Below are 23,737 nucleotides of genomic sequence, written 5' to 3' on the forward strand. Positions count from 1 at the left end.
ATTGCTGACATCTTTCTAAGGTTGACTAACTTGTCGAATATTTCGGTTCCTTTTGTATTTCTTTGCTAGAGCTTCAGGGTTTTTACTTCTACCCATTGCTATTGGCAGGTGAGATAATAAACTAATACCGTTTTAAAATAGTTTTTGTTCATATTTATGATCAACTGGTGATTGACCAAAAGCTGATTTTGGAGAAAGTTATTGATAAAATATAAGTTTGCCTAAAATATAAAAAGACTGCTACCACTCTCTTTTTTATAAATTGAATATTACATTACAGTATATTTGAAAGGATAATTACTGGAATTTCCTTGGGCAACTTGAGTTATTTACTGTTGATGCAAAGTAAGTTTTATAATTTAAAGGAATTATGGCAAGATTTAAAACATACTTTGACCTTTCACTTGTTCACTCACTTTATGCCTTGGATAGACATAATGAAACTTTAACATATTTTTAACAGTTTAATTTTAACATGACACCGGGATTCAAATTATATGACTTACAAGCGTACATTTCTGGATTTTTTTATATAAAGAGTTATTTCAAACAACTCTGATATTTGTAACAATCTTTGAGGCATGATTCGTATTCTGTGTATCTTTTTGTATTTGTATTTTTTTGTAAAATAACTGCAGAGATTTTGTAAACATAAGTATTTTAGAGCGCAAAAAATTGAATTGTGCGTAACTGTATCACTTCTTAACTTTATAACACGGAAACGCCGATTTCGATATTTGTGTATCATTTCAGATATTTTAAAACATGCAAACCATTTGGCCAGCAGATAGATCTTCAGAGAGCAAAGAAAGTGTGTTCAGTCGTTTTGGTGTTATGTATATCCTCATTTTGGCCGATTCCGGTCTTTATGGCAAGACAACGGTTTATACTCAAAACCCAAATATTACCGGGTCCAGACGTTACATTGACGATGAATTTAAGGGCACTTTATACCTAGCATTTGGAATTGCATCATGCTGATCCTCGGGGTTTGCACGGGAATTTGTCTTGTTATACTTTACTGTATGATTGGTTAAAGTCTGTTAAGCAGCATGTCAAAGCAAAGAATGATTTGCTTACAAAGGAAGACAAACACACAAATGCAGTTACACCTGAATCGTCTTTAACCAACTGCAAGAAAAATGGCGTGTTCCGCAAAGGAAGATATCCTGAAACGGGCAAGGATATGAAACAAGTTGATCTAGAGATATACAGCATTATCAAAAGAAACAACACAGAAGTCAGTTGTTCTTGCGGATCAAATCTTATTGTTGCAAATGATATAGGACTTAGTGTGACGGGAGAAGGTAATACAGCAGCGAACAAAAATGAAAGTGTTATATTAAGTAAAACAAACCATATGATCCTATCTGACATGAACGAAGATTCGGGTAATGATAAAGATCATTCATATAACAGCAATGAACAGGAATATAACATTTTTAGTAAAAGTATTGAAGAATATGGAGATTATGACAAGAAAACAATTGAAAACGATAACGATTACAGAACCAATAAAGCACATGTCACACCAAACCTTGCACATCATGTAAACGATATACATTTTTTAGAAAGTAACGGACAGAAACAAATATGCTGCGAAAACTCCGCAAGCACAGAAAGGCTCTACGAAATCTAAAAAAGTCAGCTGATAAAAGGTTTATTGAGAAGCTAACAAATATTGGAGACTTTTACATTAAGATACACACCTCCCGATTGATATTTTAATTGTTTAAAAAAAATGTCTGAAATATTAATTCAATTGTCAAATAAAACAAAAAACAAATCATGGCTGACATAAAACAAAGTTTATATGATTTACTCAAATGTTTAGAAAAAACGCAAAATTGAATTATCGTAAGTACCGAAGTAAAAATATACATGTAGTAATAACATAGCAAAAAATGCCAAAATATATTAGCCCACCTAAGCACAAAGTGCTAAAGGGTAAGCTTTTGTGATCACTCTGCGTCCGTCGTGTGTGGCGCGTCAGTGCGTCGTGCGTCCTTTAAAAATTACGTTAATTAAACTCTGAAAATAACAACTCCTACTTAACCAATGGACTAATATTATTAAAACTAAGCAGGAATGTTCCTTACATGAAGCCCTTTAAAAATTGTTCAAAATATTCTAATCCATGCTTAATTCTGGTTGCCATTGAAAAAAGAACTAGAGCTAAATATTTGGCATGACACATCTTCTAGTGGATGTTTATCAAGTTTATCAAATAAAATCCCTAGGGTCAAAATTGGCCTGACACCAGGAGGTCATTGATATTCTTTATATGTATATACAGTAAAAACCTAAATAATCTTGTGAAAATCCAAAAGCCCTAAAGCTTCGATATTTGGCATATAACATCTTCTAGTAGATGTCTACAAAGTTTATTCAAATAAAAGCACACTAGTTTCAAAATTTGCCCCGCCCAAGGGGGTCTTTTGTTTTCCTTCTATGTATATAATAAAAACTAAAAAAATGTTCTTGTGAAAGTCCAAAACGCTATAATTTAGATATTTGGCATAAAACATCTTCTAGTAGATTTCTACCTAGTTTGTTCAAACAAAGGCCCTAGGGTAAAAATTGGCCCGCCCCAGGGGTCATTGGTTTTTGTTATGTGTATATAGTAAACACTATATACATTCCATTCTGGCTTAATTCTCTCCCTTTAAAGTAATTCATAGCAAGAAAATAAATAAAATTACTTAAGTATCATTTTTTAATTGATTGTTTATTACCGTAAAGCTTTAGCTTCCTGTAAGTTGTAATTATCCTTTCGTAATTACATTGTGTTATATCTGCAAATGCAATTTAAACTGCAGTAACGTCCTGTGTTAAGATCATGTAACACAACATTTTTATGGTTTTATATCATAAATCTGTTACTCATATGACCTCCACAGTTGACCTCTACAATGGTTTTTTTTAATTGATAGACATCAGGTCAAAATTGGCCCTGTCCCAGGGAACATTGATTTTCCTTTTTTGTATGTGGTAAAAACTTTTAAAAAGTTCTTTAAATCTACAGAAGCTAAATCACAGTTTCCATAGCATCCTGTGACTTCATAGCCGCCATTGACTTTATAGAATGTAAGATATCATGGCCACCAGTGACTTCCATAGCAAACCTTATCTACCATTGAAATTCATAGCAGGCACTGACTTCCAAGGAAACCATTTATTTTGTACAGCAACCAGTACCTTCTTATGTAACTGTTGTTTTCCCTTAGCAAAAACAACGAGTAATGTTTTTACATGTGCACTTTTTCAGATACAAATATGAACTTTGTGATATCAGTTTAAGATTTAGATACTACATCTGCTTTTGTTTATAGTTTACAATATAACTCGTTCCTTGTCACGGAGAGTATTGATATTCAGGTGAGCGATATAAGGACCATCATGGCCCTCTTGTTTAACACTTTATATGGGAAACGTAAATCTAACATCTATCAGGTAACGGCAAGTTTAATACATTATTTGAGAATTGACTGCATGCATTTCATTTAAAATTTGTCAAGATAAACAGTTCTTTGTCAAGTAAATATATTGAGATCACTGTTCATTTCAAATTTGTTTGGAAGTAAACTCATGAAATAGAGGATATTAAATGAGTGTAGGTTTAATACTAAATTTATTGAACGAGTTGAATAAAATCATATTATGCGAGCCTCTGGCAAGCATAATATTGTTTTATTTAACGAGTTCAATAAATTTAGCATTGAATCTACACGAATATAATATTCTATTTATCACATATATAAAATAAGAACGATAAACTGTTAAAAAGAGTCATTTTTCATTGACGCGCCTATAGTGTAACGGTAACATTAGCGCGCTTTTATGCTATGTTTGTACGTATATAGCGCAAATGACGTCACGTCAAAGTGTTATTACACTAGTGTATTCTTGCATAGCAGACTGGCAATTCCGTGAGTTTTACCCATGCCGGAAATTTCATCTGGCATTGGGGGTGCCAGATTAGTCGCGTGCCAAATAACAACGTCATTTTAGCGCACTTTATGAATGAACCGCGTTAAAATGACGTCATTTTAGAAGGGAAATATGTGCTTAGGATGACGTCATTTCGCCGTTGTTATTTAAGTTGTAAGTTCATACGCTATTGTAAGAAAATAGTTATGGATGAAATGACTTTAATTTCCATGAACATATATCATATTGAGGTAAACCATTTTAAATATGAAATAATATGGCAGAATATGCAAGAAAAAATATCTTTCATATGTTTGCGGTTCGGATCGGAATATCCGTCCCTCGGGAACCCGCCCATGGGCGGTAACTCGGCAAGCCTCGTTACCGCCCAATGGGCGGGTCCCCTCGGGACGGATATTCCGGTCCGAACCGCAACATATGACAGATATTATTAATATCGTTTTTATTAAATGGCTTTTTTACACTCCTGCGCCGCGGTTTATGTGATAAACTCATATAATATTACTACTATATAGTTCGTATCAATAAAATAACCTCTGTTAAGTACCCCGAACGTAGTGATGGAGAGAATGAATAATTTCCCAAATGAATCGGCATTTATTGTTATACGGCGCCATCCTGAGTATTTGGCATTTGCAATCAAATACAGAGAGTAAATAGATCTGCTTAAAGTGAAAGTATGGAAAATAATTCAGATTTAAAGTTTTACAACAATTTGGAAATAAAACCGTACATTGGGGCTATTGTTCTAGTTTTGACACTTATGCTGTTAGGTATTGTTGGAAATGTACACGTACTTTTCGTGTATTTATTTCGTATGAAGGCTACGAGTCACAGAATTTTCATCATAGCTTTGGCAATACTGGATTTGATGTCCTGTTTGGTCAGCATGCCTTTCATAACTTCTGACATGTTTCTAAGGCTGACTTTCAACTCACCAATAACTTGTCGGATACTTCGGTTCCTTCTGTATTTCTTTGCTGGATCGTCGGGATTTCTACTCCTACCCATTGCTATTGACAGGTGAGAATCTAATCTTAATGCTGTTTTAAATATTACTTGTTATTTCCCATTATATATTCAGATGTTTTGCCCTTCTCACCAAAAGCCTTTTAAACCGTTATTTAAAAAAATAAATAAAATTCAATGTTTTCTCCAACAATGTAATGTCGCAGACACGAAAAGATGTGTCCATATTGATACGTACGTTGCCTGTTCGATAAGGTATAATGTTATTTTAAACAAAGTCGTGTTTATTCTTTTGAATAGTAAAAAATCAAACGTTAAATGATACAATAATTAATTAACGTCATTATTTTCGGATGCTTGATACTATTTCTTAAAAGCAATATTGTAAGTCTTTTTTTTCTTTTTGAAAAAGAGCAAAAAATGCTATATATTCTCTAATAATTCGGAAAAAACACTAAATTAGTATACAAGTATATTTAGCAATTCTAGTTTTTAAGTCAGTTTCAGGATCAACTTCTATAAAATTAAAACCATTTCCGGGCCGGGTGGGGTGTTAAAACAATAACTTTACAAAGGCAAAGAACAAAGAAGGTAAATTATATAAACTAACACAGAGAACTTCTTAAACTTTGTAGGATTTACAAAATCATAATTGAAATTGATCAATTAAATAATTTGGGGAAGGGGATTGCGGGAGTCATTGTTTTATTTTTTATTGGGTTATCTGCCCTTAAAAGTTAGTTTCTAACCGGAATTACCATTGTTGTTTAAACAATTCAAGTATTATCATGCTACAGGTTGTCCTTTAAATGAATATTTGTTTCAAATTCCATAAATTGATTTACGTTTCATTGTATCAATTTCAACCGAATTCGTCGTCAGACCAAAACGGTATGCTATTTCTATATTTTGGTATCCTTTCAGATACCTGAAAACATGCAGACCATTCGGCCAGCAAATAGATCCTCAGAGAGCAAAGAAACTGTGTGCCGTCGTTTTAATGTTTTGTATCTTCTCATTTTGGCCGATTCCTGTACTGTATGGCGAGACGACAGTTATTACACCCAACCCAAATATAACCGGGATCAGCTGTAACATTGACGATACATTTAAGGACACCTTATACCTTACATACTGGAATTGCCTTATGCTGATTATGGCGGTTGTCATGGTATTCTGTCTAGTTATACTTTATTGTATGATTGGTAAAAGTATACGCCACCATGTTAAAGCTAAAAACAAATTGCTTATAAAGGAAGACAAACATTTAAATATACCTAAAGCTAAATCGACTTTAGCACATGGTAAGACAAATTGCAAGATCGGTAAACGTGAAAGAATTGACTGGGATAATGCAATTGTACAAGTTGATTTGAAGGCATACACTATTTACAATGGAATCAATACAAATGCCAATCATTCTTGTGGATCAACTCATATTGCCGAAAGTGATACAGACTTAAGCGTCGCTGGTGAAGAGAGTACAACAGCTTACACAAATGAAAGTGTAACGCTAAATAATATTAACATTATGATATCAACTGACATGGATTCGCGTAATGATACAGACCATTCATATGACGGCAATGGACAGGATAATCAAAATATAGATAAAACTAAAGAGGAAAAGGTAGACACACACTCCGAGAAGAAAGCTGTTGAAAAGGAGAATGATTCTAAAAACCATGAAACCAATTTAACACCAAATATTGATCAGACTGTTAACACTGGAAACTCTCTAGAAAGCGTAGAAAGCAACGGACAGACTCCCGTAGGCCGCGAAAACTCCCGCAAACACAGGGAAGCTCTACGAAATTTAAAAAGATCTAAGAGAACAACACAAATGTTCTTTGCAATTACTATCCTGTATTTTTTAACATTCATACCGCATCTTATTCTTCAAGTAATAACTCTTACCACGGAAAATTTTGTTTCCAGCTTATCCTTTGCCTGGCAAACGATATATCACATAGTGTTTCATTGCTCGTTCCTTAACAGTACGATAAACTGCTATGTTTATGGTTTCTTTGACACAATGTTTAGAGATGAGCTATGGAAAATATATTCTTTGACATGTTGTAAAAAGCGTAGAGATCGTTGAAACAGGACCTTGTCATTTTTCTAAAACAAACATTCGTGACCAGCGTAATCCCGCTAAAGGAAAAAGTGAGCAAATATCTCTTTATAACCTTAATGTAACGTTTGACCTTTCTGGACTCATCTGTATAAATGGACTGCAAGTAATAATTGATATTAAATTATTGTAATGAAGTGTTGTTCCCTTGGGTTGAAATCTAATTACTAATTTTTGCAATCACGGTATGCCAAGTTATCACGATATCCCTATTATATATACCTACATGGTACATATATAGAAGAAGCTTTATTCATTTATTCAGGCACTCAGTCGCGTGAAACTTGAAAAAAACAATTGTTGGATTATTTTATCAGTATTTTTTATCTTGATTATGAAATTGTAAACTACAAGGACAAGAGGGGACTTAGTTAGAAACGCACGTGATGGCAAAACCCACATGGGCCGAAAGACAGATAATTTGATCCGCATCAAATCATACCTCTTTGGTTTGTTTACGATGATTCATTTGTGTGATATGTTCATATATTTGTAGTGTTTATTTTTACCATATAACAAAACGAAATTGACGTTTTACGTAATTTGTATTACGCATTTATGTACGTATATTTTAAAAAGACACTCTCGTTATCAAATAATTTAATTTGGCTTTTTACCGGGCATTCTTAATGAATAGTTAAATAATTATAAGACATAATTATTTAAGTCAGAACGTTTAATTTGGGACTAAATATCAATGGTATGTTACTTAAATTTTGGAATACATCTTCGTTTCATTGTTTTCTGTTCCCTAAATACTGGTACTTTCTTATTTCATGTGTTTTTAAACTGTGCATTGCCACTGTAAAATTGAATCAATTTCCACAGATATCAACTAATATAATTGTACAGATAGAAAGTTAAAGTACATAAATCCGAACACAATATAAATGAAACATACAGAAAAAATAAAACATTCAGAAAAAAGTTCCAGAAACAGTCATTATCAACTGGATGAAGTTTTTCTTTATGGGCGTTGCTACACAACTATCACTCTTGGATTTGCACGGTTGAAATCATGACGTCACCATCAATACGGAGTGTATCTATACAGCTGAAGGGCTCGATCGTGTGATTAAATTCCACAAAGTGCTGATCATCAACTGCGACCTGAAAATGTAGCCATTTCAATGAATATTCGTTTCCATTATTTATCACGTCTTATGTAACACTTGATGTAGCTAAATTTACCTTTTTTATAAAAAGATTTATTCATTATGAGGAAAACATCCGTATCTTTTTATTTAGTTAAGATTATACAGATTAAGCTAGGCTCGGGTATGAAACTTGTCCCTGGGTTTGAACTTCCCCGGGACCAACGCTCTCAATAAATCATCCATCATATTTATCTGTATGGGTTAAAGTAGTTCGCGCTTTATGTTTGTCGCGTATGAGATCTTACAACAACAACAACAACAACAACAACACATCGTACATATGAGGTAATGTTTGGTTATTTATCGTTCCTTTGAGCTTTGCTATACAATCAAAATTGAATACATGTAATGTACATGGTATGTATATACCGGTATGTGAATATCTAATACAAAAAGACATCGGCATTGCCATTGATTGATTGACATTGATTACCTTGAAACAATCACGGTCAACCATGATAATGATCTGAAAATCTTTGACTCGTTTGAATGGGAAACACGGAGCAGTTCTCTCCTCCTGATTGCTATCCCATGCTCCTTCTTTGTGATTTCTTACTACGCAGGTCGTACTGACAGGTGTACCCCACCTAAATCTAACATCAAATACCATGGCAACAAGTTTTGGATCGTGACTGTCCCCTTGCTGCAGATATATCGAGAACCTGAAAAGTTTTAGCGATATTATTTCATAGATTTATCTATTGTATATTCAGACATGTATCAGGGTGACGGACCAAAAGTAATGGTCACTGACAATGGTTGCTGACAATCCAACGGTCTGGTTGCAAATGGTTTAGAAAAAAAGACATTTTAAGTAAATATTTCCGATAATTGTGTAAACCCTACCTTGTTTATTTATTTTTTAATCTTACTTTATATGGGACAAATCCGTAGGCACTTATCTTTTTAAAAAATCACATACAAACAAGATCACCATTGAGCGTGTCAAGGAAATATTTTGAGTCATACTCCTTTTGTTTTCCTTATGATGACAAGTGTTTCTAAAGAGTGTTTTATCAGTTACCAAATTTAAAATTTCTCTGATTTTCTATTTTTCCCAATGATTCAGTCGTTAATTTTTGTACTTTGTTGATTATATTTCAACGACTAAATCAATTTAAAAAAAAAATGCAAAATTGAGAGAATACTGCATACAAAGTAAGCAACAGCCGAAAAAAAATCATAAATGTATGGGTTTGATGCATTATTTTAATAAAATCCGTTCAGATATTAAAAAGGTTTACCAAAAAATATCGATCTGAAAAATCAGTACATTTTTTAGCATTTTGCGCCATGCAAATTGTAAAATAACCCTGCTATTGCACAAAGTTCACGTTCAAAAGCCACACGGTATTACCGGCACCAGTGATAACAGATTGCTGCAGTGGTGACAGAAATCCTAATTTACTGATTCACACACTTCTGGTTAGTAATATACTTGGTTCCTATATTTATATTACGCACACAAGGTCATTGTCATGGCTATAAACTTCTTGCCCATTGACTGGTGATACTATCGGGTAATTTTGGACTTATTTCCTCATTTCATAAAATATTCTGAGCGGGTTAAAAATGACAGCTTCGGGAAAATCCGTGAAAATGGATGTTTTTTTGTTCGAAATATTTTTTTTTAAATGAATGAAGAGATTTCGTGTTCTACATGTACACATAAAATTATAATTTAAGGTCACGTACGCAAGATATCAACTCTGTGCTTCTTTTCTTGAGATTTCCAAACTAGACCGTTTGACAAAAAATGTTGCCGTTGTAGGTAGAAATGTATTTTCGAGGCCGCCGATGATCTGAAAGTGGCTTACATTCTGACAGAAAATCAATATAATTCAGTCAAAATTGGCCCCGCCCCAGGTTTTTTTTCTTGTTTTTCTTATGTGTATATAGTAAAAACTAAAACAATCTTCTAGTAGATGTCTACAAATTTTGTTCTAACAAAAGCCCCAGGGTAAAAGTTGGCCCGCCTCAGGGGTCATTGTTTTTGTTATGTGTATAAAGTAAAAACTATATATTCATTTCATTGTGGCTTAATTTTCTCCCTTTAATTTATTTAAGTAATGACTGTTTTGCATTCATAGCAAGAAAATAAGTAAGATTTCTTACGTATCATTTTTGATTTATGGTTTATTAAGATATGAAGAAAATATGAGAAAAAAATAAATTTATTGATTTTCCTTATCCCAATAAATTTTACAAATTACTCCAGTATATATGCAGCAAAATACATCGATGCTACTGTAAATACTATAATTTTCTTTTATATGTGCAGAAATACATATCTTGACTACATTAATTACTGTAAATCCCCAGCTACCTGTAAGTTGTAATAATCATTTTGTAATTACATTGTGATACTTCTGCAAATGCAATTTAGACTGATATAACGTCCTATGTTGAGATCACGTAACACACCTTTTTTTGGTTTTATACTCATATGACCTCTACAGTTGACCTCTACAATTTTTATCAAATGAGAGCCCTGGGGTCGAAATTGGACCTGCCCTGGGGCAGGGAACATTGAAAATTCTCTAAATCTACAGAAGCTAAATCGCAGTTTCCATATCATCCTGTGACTTTATAGCATCAATTGATTTTATAGAACTGTAAAATATCATGACAACCAGTGACTTCCATAGCAAGCATTACCTTATCTACCATTGAATTTCATAGCAGTCACTGACATCCAAGGAAACCATTTATTTTGTACAGCAACCAGTGCCTTCTAATGTAACTGTTGTTTTCCCTTAGCAATAGCAACCAGTAAAGTTTTTACATGTGCACTTTTTCAGATATTAGTTTAAGATTTAGATTTTACATCTGCTTTTGTTTATTGATTACAATATAACTTGTTCCTTGTCATGGAGAATATTGATATTCAGGTGAGCGATATTAGGGCCATCATGACCCTCTTGTTTAACACTTTTTTATGGGAAACGTAAATCTATAATCTATCAGGTCATCGTAAGTTTAACACATAATTTGAGGATTGGCTGCATGCATTTAATTTAAAAAATTGTCGCGATAAATACATCTTTGTCAATTAAATATATTGAGATCACAGTTCATTACAAATTTGCTTGGAAATAAACTCATTAAACTCATAAATATCAATACTATATAGCTCGTATCAATTATAACATGACCTTTGTTAAGTGCCCTGAACGTAGTGACGGAGAGAATGAATAATTTCCCAAATGAATCGGCATTTATTGTTACACGGCGCTAACCTGAGTATTTGGAATTAGCGATCAAATACAAAGAGTAAACACAGCGGCTTAAAATAAAATTATGGAGAATAATTCAGATATCACGTTTTACAACAATTTGGAAATAAAACCGTATATTGCAGCTATTGTTCTAGTGTAAACACTTATGCTGTTAGGTATTGTTGGAAATGTACACGTACTTTTAGTGTATTTATTTCGTATGAAGAAGGCTACGAGTCACAGAATTTTCATCATAGCTTTGGCAATACTGGATTTGACGTCGTGTTTGGTCAGCATGCCTTTTATAATTGCTGACATGTTTCTAAGGTTGACCTTCAACTCATCAATAACTTGTCGGATATTTCGGTTCCTTTTGTATTTCTTTGCTGGATCGTCGGGATTTGTACTCCTACCCATTGCTATTGACAGGTGAGAATCGACTCTTTATGCTGTTTTAATATTACTTGTTGTTTCCCATTATTTGTTCAGATTTTTTGCCCTTCTCACCGAAAAACCTTTCAAACCGTTATTTTTTAAATAAAATTCAATGCTTTATCCAACTGTGTAATTACTTGTCACAGACAAGAAAAGATGTGTCAATATTGATATGTACGTTGCCTGCTCGATAAGGTTCAATCTTATTTCATATTAAGTCGTCTTTTGAAAAGTGAAAAAATCAAATGTTAAATGAAACAATAATTAATTAACGTCATTATTTTCGGATTCTTGATACTATTTCTTAAAAACAATTTTGTAAGTCTTTTTTTTCTTCATGAAAAAAAGCAAAAAATGCTATAAATTCTCTAATAATTCGAAAAAAAACAACACTAAATTATGAAACAAGTATATTTAGCAATTCTAGTAATGTTTATAAGTCAGTTTCGAAATCAACTTTTATACAATAAAAAAACATTTCCGGGTCGATGGGATGTTTAAACGATTACTTTACAAAGGCAAAGCACAAAGAAGGTAAATTATATAAACTAGCACAGATAACTTCTTAAACTTTGTAGGATTTACAAAATTATAATTGAAAGGGATCAATAAAATAATTTTGGGGAGGGGAATGCGGAAGTCATTTTTTTATTATTTATTGAGTTTTCTGCCCTTAAAAGTTAGTTTCTAACCGGAATTACCATTGTTGTTTAAACAATTCAAGTATTATCATGTTATAGGTTGTCCTTTAAATGAAATTTTTTTTAGCTTCAAATTCCATGAATTGATTTACGTGTCATTGTATCAATTTCAACCGAATTCGTCGTCAGGCCAAAACGGTATGCTATTTCTATATTTTGGTATCCTTTCAGATACCTGAAAACATGCAGACCATTCGGCCAGCAAATAGACCCTCAGAGAGCAAAGAAACTGTGTGCCTTCGTTTTAATGTTTTGTATCTTCTCATTTTGGCCGATTCCTGTACTGTATGGCGAGACGACAGTTATTACACACAACCCAAATATTACCGGGGTCAGCTGTTACATTGACGATGCATATAAGGACACCTTTTACCTTACATACTGGAATGGCCTTATGCTGATTATGGCGATTGTCATGGTATTCTGTCTAGTTATACTTTATTGTATGATTGGTAAAAGTATACGCCACCATGTTAAAGCTAAAAACAAATTGCTTATAAAGGAAGACAAACATCTAAAAGTACCTAAAGCTAAATCAACTTTAGCACATAGTACGACAAATGGCAAGATCGGTAAACGTAAAAATATTGACAGGAATAATGCAATTGTACAAGTTGATTTGAAGGCATACACTATTTACAATGGAATCAATACAAATACCAATCATTCTTGTGGATCAACTCATATTGCCGAAAGTGATACGGAATTAAGCGTCACTGGTGAAGAGAGTAAAACAGATTACACAAATGAAAATGTGACGCTAAATAATATTAACATTATGATCCCAACTGACATGGATTCGCTTAATGATACAAACCATTCATATGAAGGCAATGAACAGGAAAATCAAAATATAGATAAAAATAAAGAGGAAAAGATGGACACACACTCCGAGAAGAAAGCTGTTGAAAAGGAGCATGATTCTAAAAACCTTGAAATCAATTTAGCACGAAATCTTGATCAGACTGTAAACACTGGAAACTCTCTAGAAAGCACAGAAAGCAACGGACAGACTCCCGTTGGCCGCGAAAATTCCCGCAAGCGCAAAGAAGCTCTACGAAATTTAAAAAGATCTAAGAGAACAACACAAATGTTCTTTGCAATTACTATCTTGTATTTTTTAACATTCATACCGCATCTTATTCTTCAAGTAATAACTCTTACCACGGAAAATTTTGTTTCCAGTTTATCCTTTGCCTGGCAAACGATATATCACATAGTGTTTTATTGCTCGTTCCTAAACAGTACGATAAACTGCTACGTTTACGGTTTTTTTGACACAATGTTCAGAGATGAGCTTAGGAAAATATATTCTTTGAAATGTTGTAAAAAGCGTAGAGCTCGTTGAAACAGGACCTTGTATCTTCAAACGTCATTTTTCTAAAACAAACATTCGTGACCAGCGTGATCCCGCTAAAGGAAAAAAGTGAGCAAATATCTCTTTATAACCTTAATGTAACGTTTGACCTTTCTGTACTCATCTGTATATTAAATGGAGTGTAAGTAATAATCGATAATAAATTATTGTAATGAAGTGTTCACCTGTCTAAGTGTTCTCTTGGGTTGATATCTAATTACTAATCTATGCAATCACGGTATGACAAGGTATCACGATATCACTTTTATATATACCTACATGGTACATATATAGAAGAATCTTTTATTCATGTACTCAGTAGCGTGAAACTTGGTTTAACAATAATTGTTGGATTATTGTATCAGTATTTTGATCTTGCTTATGAAATTGTAATCTACTAGAAAAAGAGGGGAGAAACGCACGTGATGGCAAAACCCACATGGGCCGAAAGACAAATAACTTGTTTCGCATCAAATCATACCTTTTTGGTTTGTTAACGATGACTCATTTGTTTTATACGTCCATATACTTGAAGTGTTTTTGACCGTATAACAAAATGAAATTGACGTTTTACGTCATTTGTATTACGCATTGATGTTATACTGTTATACTGAAGTGACTAGCCTAGAGTCATGCATACGTCCTCGCGAGGGGTTTGACATACATACCTTCATAGATAGATAGATAGATAGATAGATATATAGATAGATAGATAGATAGATAGATAGATAGATAGATAGATAGATAGATAGATAGATAGATAGATAGATAGAGATAGATAGATAGATAGATAGATAGATAGATAGATAGATAGATAGATAGATAGATTTTTTTTATCTGTTCCCTAAATAGTTTCTCTATTTTCAAGTGTTTTTAAACTGTGCATTGCCACTGTAAAATTGCATCAATTTCAACATATATCAACTAATGTTATTGAACGCATACAAAACAGATAATTTATACCCGAATACAATACAAATGAAACATTCAGAGAAAAAATAGTTCCGAAAACAGAGTTTTCATCACGTGGATGAAGTGTTTCTTTATGGTTGTTGCCATGCAACTATCACTCTTGGATTTGCACGGTGGAGATCATGACGTCACCATCTATCAGGAGTGTATCAATACAGCTGAAGGGTTCGATCCTGTGATTAAATTCCACAAAGTGCTGATCATCAACTGCGACCTGAAAATGTAGCCATTTCAATGAATATGCGTTTCCATTATTTATCACGTCTTATGTAATACTTGATGTAGCTAAATTTACCTTTTTTATAAAAGATTTATTCATAATGAGGAAAACATCCGTATCTTTTTATTTAGTTAAGATTATACAGATTAAGGTAGACTCGGATATGAAACTTGTCCCTAGGTTTGAACTCCCCCGGGGCCACCGCTCTCTATAAATCATCATATTTATTTGTATGGGTTAAAGTAGTTCGCTTAGGAGCGCTTTATGTTTGTCGCGTATGAGATCTTACAACAACAACAACAACAACAACAACAACACATCGTACATATGAGGTAATGTTTGGATATTTATCGTTCCTTTGAGCTTTGCTATACAATCAAAATTGAATACATGTAATGTACATGGTATGTATATACCGGTATGTGAATATCTAATACAAAAAGACATCGGCATTGCCATAGATTGATTGACATTGATTACCTTGAAACAATCACGGTCAACCATGATAATGATCTGAAAATCTTTGCCTCGTTTGAATGGGAAACACGGAGCAGATCTTTCCTCCTGTCCGCTATCCCATGCTCCTTCTTTGTGATTTCTTACTACGCAGTTCGTACTGACAGGTGTACCCCACTTAAATCTAACATCAAATACCATGGCAACAAGTTTTGTATCGGGACTGTCCCCTTGTTGAAGATATATCGAGAACCTGAAAAGTTTAAGTGAAATTTTTTCATAGTTTATCTATTCTATATTTAGGCATGTAACAGGGTGAAAGACATAAAATAATGGCAAATTAATCTGACAAGGAAAAGGACATTTAAAGTAAAATAATTTTGGTAATTGTGTAAGTTGAAACATTCGAGTGTTCCGTGGTATACTTCTTTTTCACTCGACATATCACCTTTTATCAGTAGAATGAACAAACATCTACTAGCTTGGTGTATGTTGCCTACTTGTTTTCAGCAGCGATTGACCTGTGCATGTGCAAAGAGAGTACCTTCGCAAAGAGGGTACCGATATGGATATGCATCGTGCTCACTATTGACTGTTTTAATTCTCATTACCAGGAGTTTAAAATATATGAGTTAAAAATGATAATAAGTTTAAAACTTCTACTTATATGGATTTTAAAACTCCTAATTTAGAGTTTCTAAGTGGAATTTATTTTTTCATTGAACAAATTTAACATTCTATAATGAAAATAACCTATAATTAGGAGTTTGTAAATTCCTTAATAAGACTAAGCTTAAAATCAAATTTAAAAATTACTTCTATCTTTTATAGACTATAACTTTTATAGAGTTCCCCTATTGTTTTCTCGTTTAGGGCACACGCTGTCTTTTACTTAGGGACCATACGTCGCTTGTCATGATATAGCATAAAAGTGTCACAGAGAAGGTTTCATGATAACCGCAGCATGAACACATCTGCGGATGTTACAAAACTTCACCATGTTTCATGTTTAAATGTTGAATTCTACTTAACCCGGTACTTGGGTGAGTGGACGGTAATTTGCACTTTCCAGTACCGTCCATGAACAGGCTCAATCAAACCTGCCTGCAACATTTTCAATTTTGTCGTTTTGGGTGATCTTTAGAGATTCCGTTTTCTCTATTTGTTTAGAAGCACTTAAGTTCATAATTAGGAATTTGTACAATCCAGTTAGGACTACATAATCCGCATGTAAGGACTAACTTATTCCCAACAAAAGTTGTTAAATTCACTTGAATGTTTTATTTTTTTATTGGACATTGTGTCTTTAGCAGATGCCAACAAAAATTATAAACTATATGTAGTAATCAATACATGTTAGATCACCACAGCAATCTGTCATCCCTGATGCTGGTAATATGGTGTGGAAGCATCATTCATTTATAATTCCAAAAATAAACATCAGATCTATAAACAAGTAAGGTATTATACCTGTTGGCGTTGGATTTTGGGACGCCACACACTAAAATGATCTTGCCCTCATGGAGACCATGGATGTTTTTAATGTAAGGAGCTGGTGACTAAAAAAGAAAACACATTACATGTCAAAACAAATTATCAGATAATACAGTATAAGGCTTTGGATAATGTATCACAAGTCATTTATCGCCTTTACGCCGAGCAAGCACGTACCATTGCACTAAGAAACTTTAAGACAAAGAATAGCAAATAAAATATAGCTGAAGAATATTAAGTATTTGTATGATTTGAGGCATTACTGGTTATAAACCATATTTCTAATCAAATGGAATAATGTAAGTTTTTGTAAAAATAACAATAGATGATATAAATGCAACTAAATCAATATGTTTTCATAAATCATTTTACTATGTGGAGAATAAGGATTGTTAATAGTTGATATGAAGAAACAATGTTTTATGATTTAACTTGTTTTGTATATTTCATGAATTATTGGAAATATCTTTCAAGTATTTGTCACAGGTACAAATTCATAATGATTCTACTGAACTATTCCATACAGGAAATGTTCGTACAGGGAGACATGACCTTGTGGTCAAGGTGCCTGTCGGTCAATCCAGTATGTTCAAATCTTATTGTGGTAACGGCCATATTTCCTCATATGGCACTAGTAGATTTTAACTTGATTTATTTGTAGTTCGAATCTAAAGAAAACTATAAGCTTACAGACACACTCTTGACAAAATTATTTGCTCAAGGAAACAACAATTTCGAACCAACGACCCTTCGGTGAAGAGGCAGACACCTTAACCACTTGGTCGTCTCTTCTTGTTGAGACATTGAACATGCTGTTGGCATAGTGTAGATTATATCTGTGGAGTATGGTATGGTATGGTATGGTATATGGTAAGGTATGGTTCGATATAGTACAGTATAGTACAGTATAGTACAATATGGTATACATTGTAGTATGGATACGATACGGTACGGAACGGTACAGTACAGTATGGTATGGTATGGTACGGAACGTTAAGTATCACCTCATATTTGCAAATACGAACTATTTTAATGACAACAATGTCTCGTTAAAAAACTCTTAAATGGGCAATCCTAAAATCTTATTTATACAACTTACCTCGTGAATACCTGCAGGAATTCCTCTTCCCATTGGTCGATGAAAGGGAGACGAATCTTGTAGCTGTAAATTGAAAATTATATATTATAGATATTTTATTTCGAAATTATTTTACGATAATCGCAAACAGTTCTATTCTCTTTTGTTTCATATTTATATATTTACGCCACTTACTTGTTTGAATTCTTCAGGAGATGTTGGGCGAGAAAAATCATCCATTTCTTTCTGAAAAAGAAATAAAACACACGTCTTACAAAAACGTTGCAAATTCAGTACCAACAAGTTTTAATATTCGGCGACATTAAGTTGACTTCCTCACCTTCTCAAGGGTCAATTTTCATTAGACGTGATACAGTAGGGTGAACGTTTCGGTTGTCTTAAATAGCGTTTTTCGTGCGTCCGTTTTTCGTATATCGTGCGTGCGTATATCGTGCAACGTGCGTTTGATAAAACGCTTTCTGAAGCGTGCATCGTTTACAAGCGTTTAACGTTTATCGTTTTTCGTGTATCGTTTTTCGTTTATCGTGCGTTTGAAAGCGTGCGTTTGTTATCATCAGAACCGTTAAGCATGCGTCTGCGTTCGTCTAAACGTTTAAGTACCGCGTTTTGCGTCTGTTACTATTGAGAAGTTAAATAATGTCTTCAATAGTTCTTTTTGTAAATTTCGAGTTTCTTAAAGATGTCCAGTGTCTCTTTTGAAGAATAGAAATATTATATTATACAAATATTATTGTGATATTTACATTATAGTGACATCATGGTTCGAAGTGTTTTACGCTGAAAATTATTTTGCATCCCATTTTACATAGTTTACGCATATGATTTAATTTCTACTAAATTGCAATATTTTGTTTATTCAATTCAGCAAACATGTGTTTAAATGCGTACCAATATTTGAAAAATTAAACTTAAAGGCACATTATGCTTCAGAAACAACTAGTTTTTTTAAAGTTTGAAAGTGTTTTTTTTTTCAGAATTGCGCATATAAAGACAAACCCGTTAAATTATATTTCTTTTTAATATTAGCGCATGATAGCTTCTATTTTTTTTATCCGTTTGTTGAGGTTGTGACAAAAACTTAGTTTGTGCCAAATTGAGTGCATTTCAGCTCTAACATAAACCCGTTTAAAATACATGTCTAGCTATTATTCAATCACATCGCTAAACGATCTAGCTAAAGTTGTTAAAGACTGATATGATTACGATATTTTATGGTATGGTATGGTATGGTATAGTTCAATTTAGTACAGTATGTAATATGGTATACATTGCAGTATGGATACGATACGGTACGGAACGGTACAGTACAGTATGGTATAGTATAGTACGGAACGTTAAGTATCACCTCATATTTATAAATACGAACTATTTTAATAACAACAATGTCTCGTTAAAAAACTCTTAAATGGGCAATCCTAAAATCTTATTTATACAACTTACCTCGTGAATACCTGCAGGAATTCCTCTTCCCATTGGTCGATGAAAGGGAGACGAATCTTGTAGCTGTAAATTGAAAATTATATACTATCCATATTTCATTCCGAAACTATTTTAGGATAATCGCAAACAGTTCTATTCTCTTTTTTTCATATTTATATATGTACGCCACTTACTTGTTTGAATTCTTCAGGAGATGTTGGGCGAGAAAAATCATCCATTTCTTTCTGAAAAAGAAGTAAAACACACGTCTTACAAAAACTTTGCAAATTCAGTACCAAAAAGTTTTAATATTCGGCGACATTTAGTTGACCTTCTCAAGGGTCAATCTTCATTAGACGTGATACAGTAGGGTGAACGTTTCGGTTGTCTAAAATAGCGTTTTTCGTGCGTCCGATTTTTGTATATCGTGCGTGCGTATATCGTGCAACGTGCGTTTGATAAAACGCTTTCTGAAGCGTGCATCGTTTACAAGCGTTTAACGTTTATCGTTTTTCGTGTATCGTTTTTCGTTTATCGTGCATTTGAAAGCGCGCGTTTGTTATCATCAGAAGCGTTTAGCGTGCGTCTGCGTTCGTCTAAACGTTTAAGTACCGCGTTTTGCGTCTGTTACTATTGAGAAGTTAAATAATGTCATAAATAGTTCTATTTTGTAAATTTCGAGTTTGTTAAAGATGTTAAAGATGTTCAGTGTCTCTTTTGAAGAATAGAAATATTATATTATACAAATGTTATTGTGATATTTACATTAAAGTTTGTGACTTCATGGTTCGATGTGCTTCACGCCGAAAATTATTTTGCATCTTATTTTACATACGCATATGATTTAATTGCTACTAAATTGCAACATTTTGTTTATTCAATTCAGCACACATGTGTTTATGTGCGTACCAATATTTGAAAAATTAAACTTAAAGGCACACTATGCTTCAGAAACAACTAGTTTTTTTTAAAGTTTGAAAGTATTTTTTTCAGAATTGCGCAGATAAAGACAAACCCGTTAAATTATATTTCTCTTTAATATAAGCGCATGATAGCTTCTATTTTTTATAACCATTTGTTGAGGTTGTGACAAAAACTTAGTTTGTGCCAAGTTGAGTGCATTTCAGCTCTAACATAAACCCGTTTAAAATACATGTCTAGCTATAATTCAATCACATCGCTAAACGATCTAGTTAAAGTTGTTAAAGACTGATATGAATTCGATATTTTATGGTATGGCATGGTATGGTATGGTTGATATAGTACAGTCTATACAGTATAGTACAATATGGTATACATTGTAGTATGGATACGATACGGTACGGATCGGTACAGTACAGTATGGTATAGTATAGTACGGAACGTTAAGTATCACTTCATATTTATAAATACGAACTATTTTAATGACAACAATGTCTCGTTAAAAAACTCTTAAATGGGCAATCCTAAAATCTTATTTATACAACTTACCTCGTGAATACCTGCAGGAATTCCTCTTCCCATTGGTCGATGAAAGGGAGACGAATCTTGTAGCTGTAAATTGAAAATTATATATTATAGATATTTTATTTCAAATTATTTTACGATAATCGCAAACAGTTCTATTCTCTCTTTTGTTTCATATTTATATATTTACGCCACTTACTTGTTTGAATTCTTCAGGAGATGTTGGACAAGAAAAATAACCCATTTCTCTCTGAAAAAGAAGTGAAACACTCGTCTTACAAAAACTTTGCAAATTCAGTGGTATCAAAAAGTTTTAATATTCGGCGTCATTTAGTTGACCTTCTCAAAGGTCAATTTTCATTAGACGTGATACAAATGTATTAACAGTACGATTGTCCAACGAAAATGGATAATTTAAGAGCAGTATTGAGAATATGCGATTATTTGCCATATAACCTGTATAAACGGATTATTATAATGAGGGTCGTTACAAACGTACTAGTTTGTAAGCAAGTACACCGAATGAGACTTACTTTTGTTGTCGTAAAACAATAAATTTATCATTCTTAGCATCATTACCAAAATAACAAATGAGTAATTTTTATTATCAGCGTCTGAGTATGTTTATGAAAATTATTATCAGATACCATAAAAGTGGAATGTCGAAATCCGGACTTTTCGCCAATAGGTCGGTCGGCTTGGATTATAACTTTGCCGACCTCACCGAGGAACGACCCTGCCAGATTTGTCACACTTGCAGCAATTTTGAAGCATCTCTCACGCCGTGACGCTCTTTCCTAAAAAGTCATTGTTTCAATTAGAACAGAAACAAGGAGACCAACAACGACACTACGAAAACTCATGCCAAATATTTCAGGTCAAGACTTTATCGTTTAAGAAATTGAAGATGATTTTTAAGATATTTTTTATCACATACCGTCAAAGGAGAATGTCGAAATCCGGACTTCTCGCCAATAGGCCGATCGGCTTGGATTGCACCTTTGCTGACCTCACCGAGGAACGACCCTGCCAAATGTGTCACACTTGCAGCAATTTTGAAGCATCTCTCACGCCGTGACGCTCTTTCCTAAAAAGTCATTGTTTCAGTTAGAACAGAAACAAGGAGAACAACAACGACACTACGAAAACTCATGCCAAACATTTCAGGTCAAGACTTTATCGTTCAAGAGATTGAAGATGATTTTTATGACATTTCTTTTTACATTTAAGGTAAACCCGTGAGCTCCGTGGAACAGGGTCAATTTTGACCCCAGGGATATAATTTGAACAAACTTGATATTGGTCAATTTTACAATGTGTCATGCCAAATATCTAAGCTGTAGTCTTTATGGTTTAAAAGGAGGTGTTTTAAACAATCCATTATATATATAAGTCGAAACCAACGACCTCCGTCCCCCAGGACAGGGCTTTTTCGATCCAAGGGCTTTAATTTTAACAAGCTTGGTAGAGACCCACTAGATGTTTCATGCCAACAATCTAAGCTCTAACCTTAGTGACTTTAGAGAAGATAATTTTTGAAGAATTTGCTATAAACATATAAGGAAAACCAATGACCTTCTTGGACAAGGCCAATTTTGAAAGGTGGGCTTTTATTTGAACAAGTTTGATAGAGGTATGGTACATCATGTTTTGTGCCAAATATCTTTCCTCTGGCCTTTATGATTTCAGAGAAGATGATTTCTAAAGTTTTTTCTCTTTCCGTTGCCGCGACAATCATCGTTCTGCATGGAATGCATTTTTTTTTTTAAATTTAAAAGATCACCCAAGAATCATTCCTAGATAGTTTCTTACAGATAATGCCAAATAATTACATGAATTTCAATGGGCTGATTGCTTTAACTGTACATAAGTGATTGTAAATTCAATATTTCTAAATTCGTTTTTTTACATTTTTTTACATAGGAAAACGGCAGCATTTGATATCTGGGTTCGAACACCATGACTCGGGAAATTCACCTTTATCGTATATTATATTAAAACTGTTTACGATATATACGAATGAATTTATTTGAGTCGATAGAAAAATCCGCAACATTTTTATCAATATTGCAACTTTTATGCCTATTTAGACATGATAATTGTCTTCCGTATTTCATCTTTACTAAATTTACAGTCAAGACTTTTCAATATGTATCGTATCTGTTTGGCGAAGAAAATGTTCAGGGTTAAAACAAATACATGACATCAAGAACAACATAAACAAGAATACGTTTTATGGTCTTACCTCTCTGTTGTGATTCAATCCGTACATTTTTAAGACAATAGAATATCTTTTCTTGATCCGAAGAGTATCTTTTACGTTCTATAAGTTGTGACTATCACTGTTTTTTTATCATAAATTTCCTTTAAGCAATTAGTTTTTCCCCCATTTTTATCATAGAATCAAAACCTACTTATTTTAGTTTCCTCATGGAAGAAAATTTTTAGAAGAGTTTCTGATTTCAAGTTCTGGTAATTAAGTTTTCACTAATGGTGGAGTAGGAGTATTTAAGGCACCTGCAGTAACAATAGTACTACATAGGGGAATACATTGTTTATTTCTTCCTTGTTTTAATTACAGTATGGTGATATATATATATATATATATATATATATATATATTATATATATATATATATATATATATATATATATATATATTATATATATATATATATATATATATATATATATATATATATATATATA

General features: G+C 33.1%; 2 protein-coding genes across 2 annotated transcripts; one reads left to right on the top strand and one right to left on the bottom strand.

Moving 5' to 3' along the window:
• The first annotated feature begins 11,595 nt into the window (after positions 1-11,595).
• Positions 11,596-13,913, top strand: LOC132714117 (muscarinic acetylcholine receptor M3-like). Its single transcript, XM_060696870.1, has 2 exons — positions 11,596-11,858; positions 12,737-13,913. The coding sequence occupies exons 1-2, from the start codon at positions 11,596-11,598 to the stop codon at positions 13,911-13,913; spliced, it is 1,440 nt and encodes a 479-aa protein (XP_060552853.1).
• A 268-nt stretch (positions 13,914-14,181) lies between these two features.
• On the bottom strand, positions 14,182-23,490 carry LOC132714113 (galectin-9-like). The gene is made up of 12 exons (XM_060696862.1): positions 23,274-23,490; positions 21,966-22,115; positions 21,676-21,825; positions 21,228-21,278; positions 21,053-21,115; positions 19,777-19,827; positions 19,604-19,666; positions 18,338-18,388; positions 18,164-18,226; positions 17,041-17,129; positions 15,595-15,823; positions 14,182-15,108 (listed from the first exon to the last, which is right to left on the bottom strand). Exons 1-12 carry the CDS (start codon positions 23,298-23,300, stop codon positions 14,989-14,991), a joined length of 1,107 nt encoding a protein of 368 aa, XP_060552845.1. The 5' UTR covers positions 23,301-23,490; the 3' UTR covers positions 14,182-14,988.
• Between the last annotated feature and the right edge of the window lie 247 nt (positions 23,491-23,737).

This window comes from Ruditapes philippinarum, unplaced genomic scaffold, assembly GCF_026571515.1.
Source record: "Ruditapes philippinarum isolate M1 unplaced genomic scaffold, ASM2657151v2 ctg2648_1_1_1_1, whole genome shotgun sequence".
Lineage (NCBI taxonomy): Eukaryota > Metazoa > Mollusca > Bivalvia > Venerida > Veneridae > Ruditapes > Ruditapes philippinarum.

Coding starts and splice junctions, on each gene's coding strand:
- LOC132714117 (XM_060696870.1), top strand. CDS start 11,596: ATGCTGTTAGGTATTGTTGGAAATGTACACGTACTTTTAGTGTATTTA. Junction 11,859..12,736: donor CTACCCATTGCTATTGACAG/GTGAGAATCGAC, acceptor GTATCCTTTCAG/ATACCTGAAAACATGCAGAC.
- LOC132714113 (XM_060696862.1), bottom strand. CDS start 23,300: ATGTACGGATTGAATCACAACAGAGAG. Junction 22,116..23,273: donor GATTGAATCACAACAGAGAG/GTAAGACCATAA, acceptor ATGACTTTTTAG/GAAAGAGCGTCACGGCGTGA. Junction 15,109..15,594: donor TTGACCGTGATTGTTTCAAG/GTAATCAATGTC, acceptor CTACATTTTCAG/GTCGCAGTTGATGATCAGCA.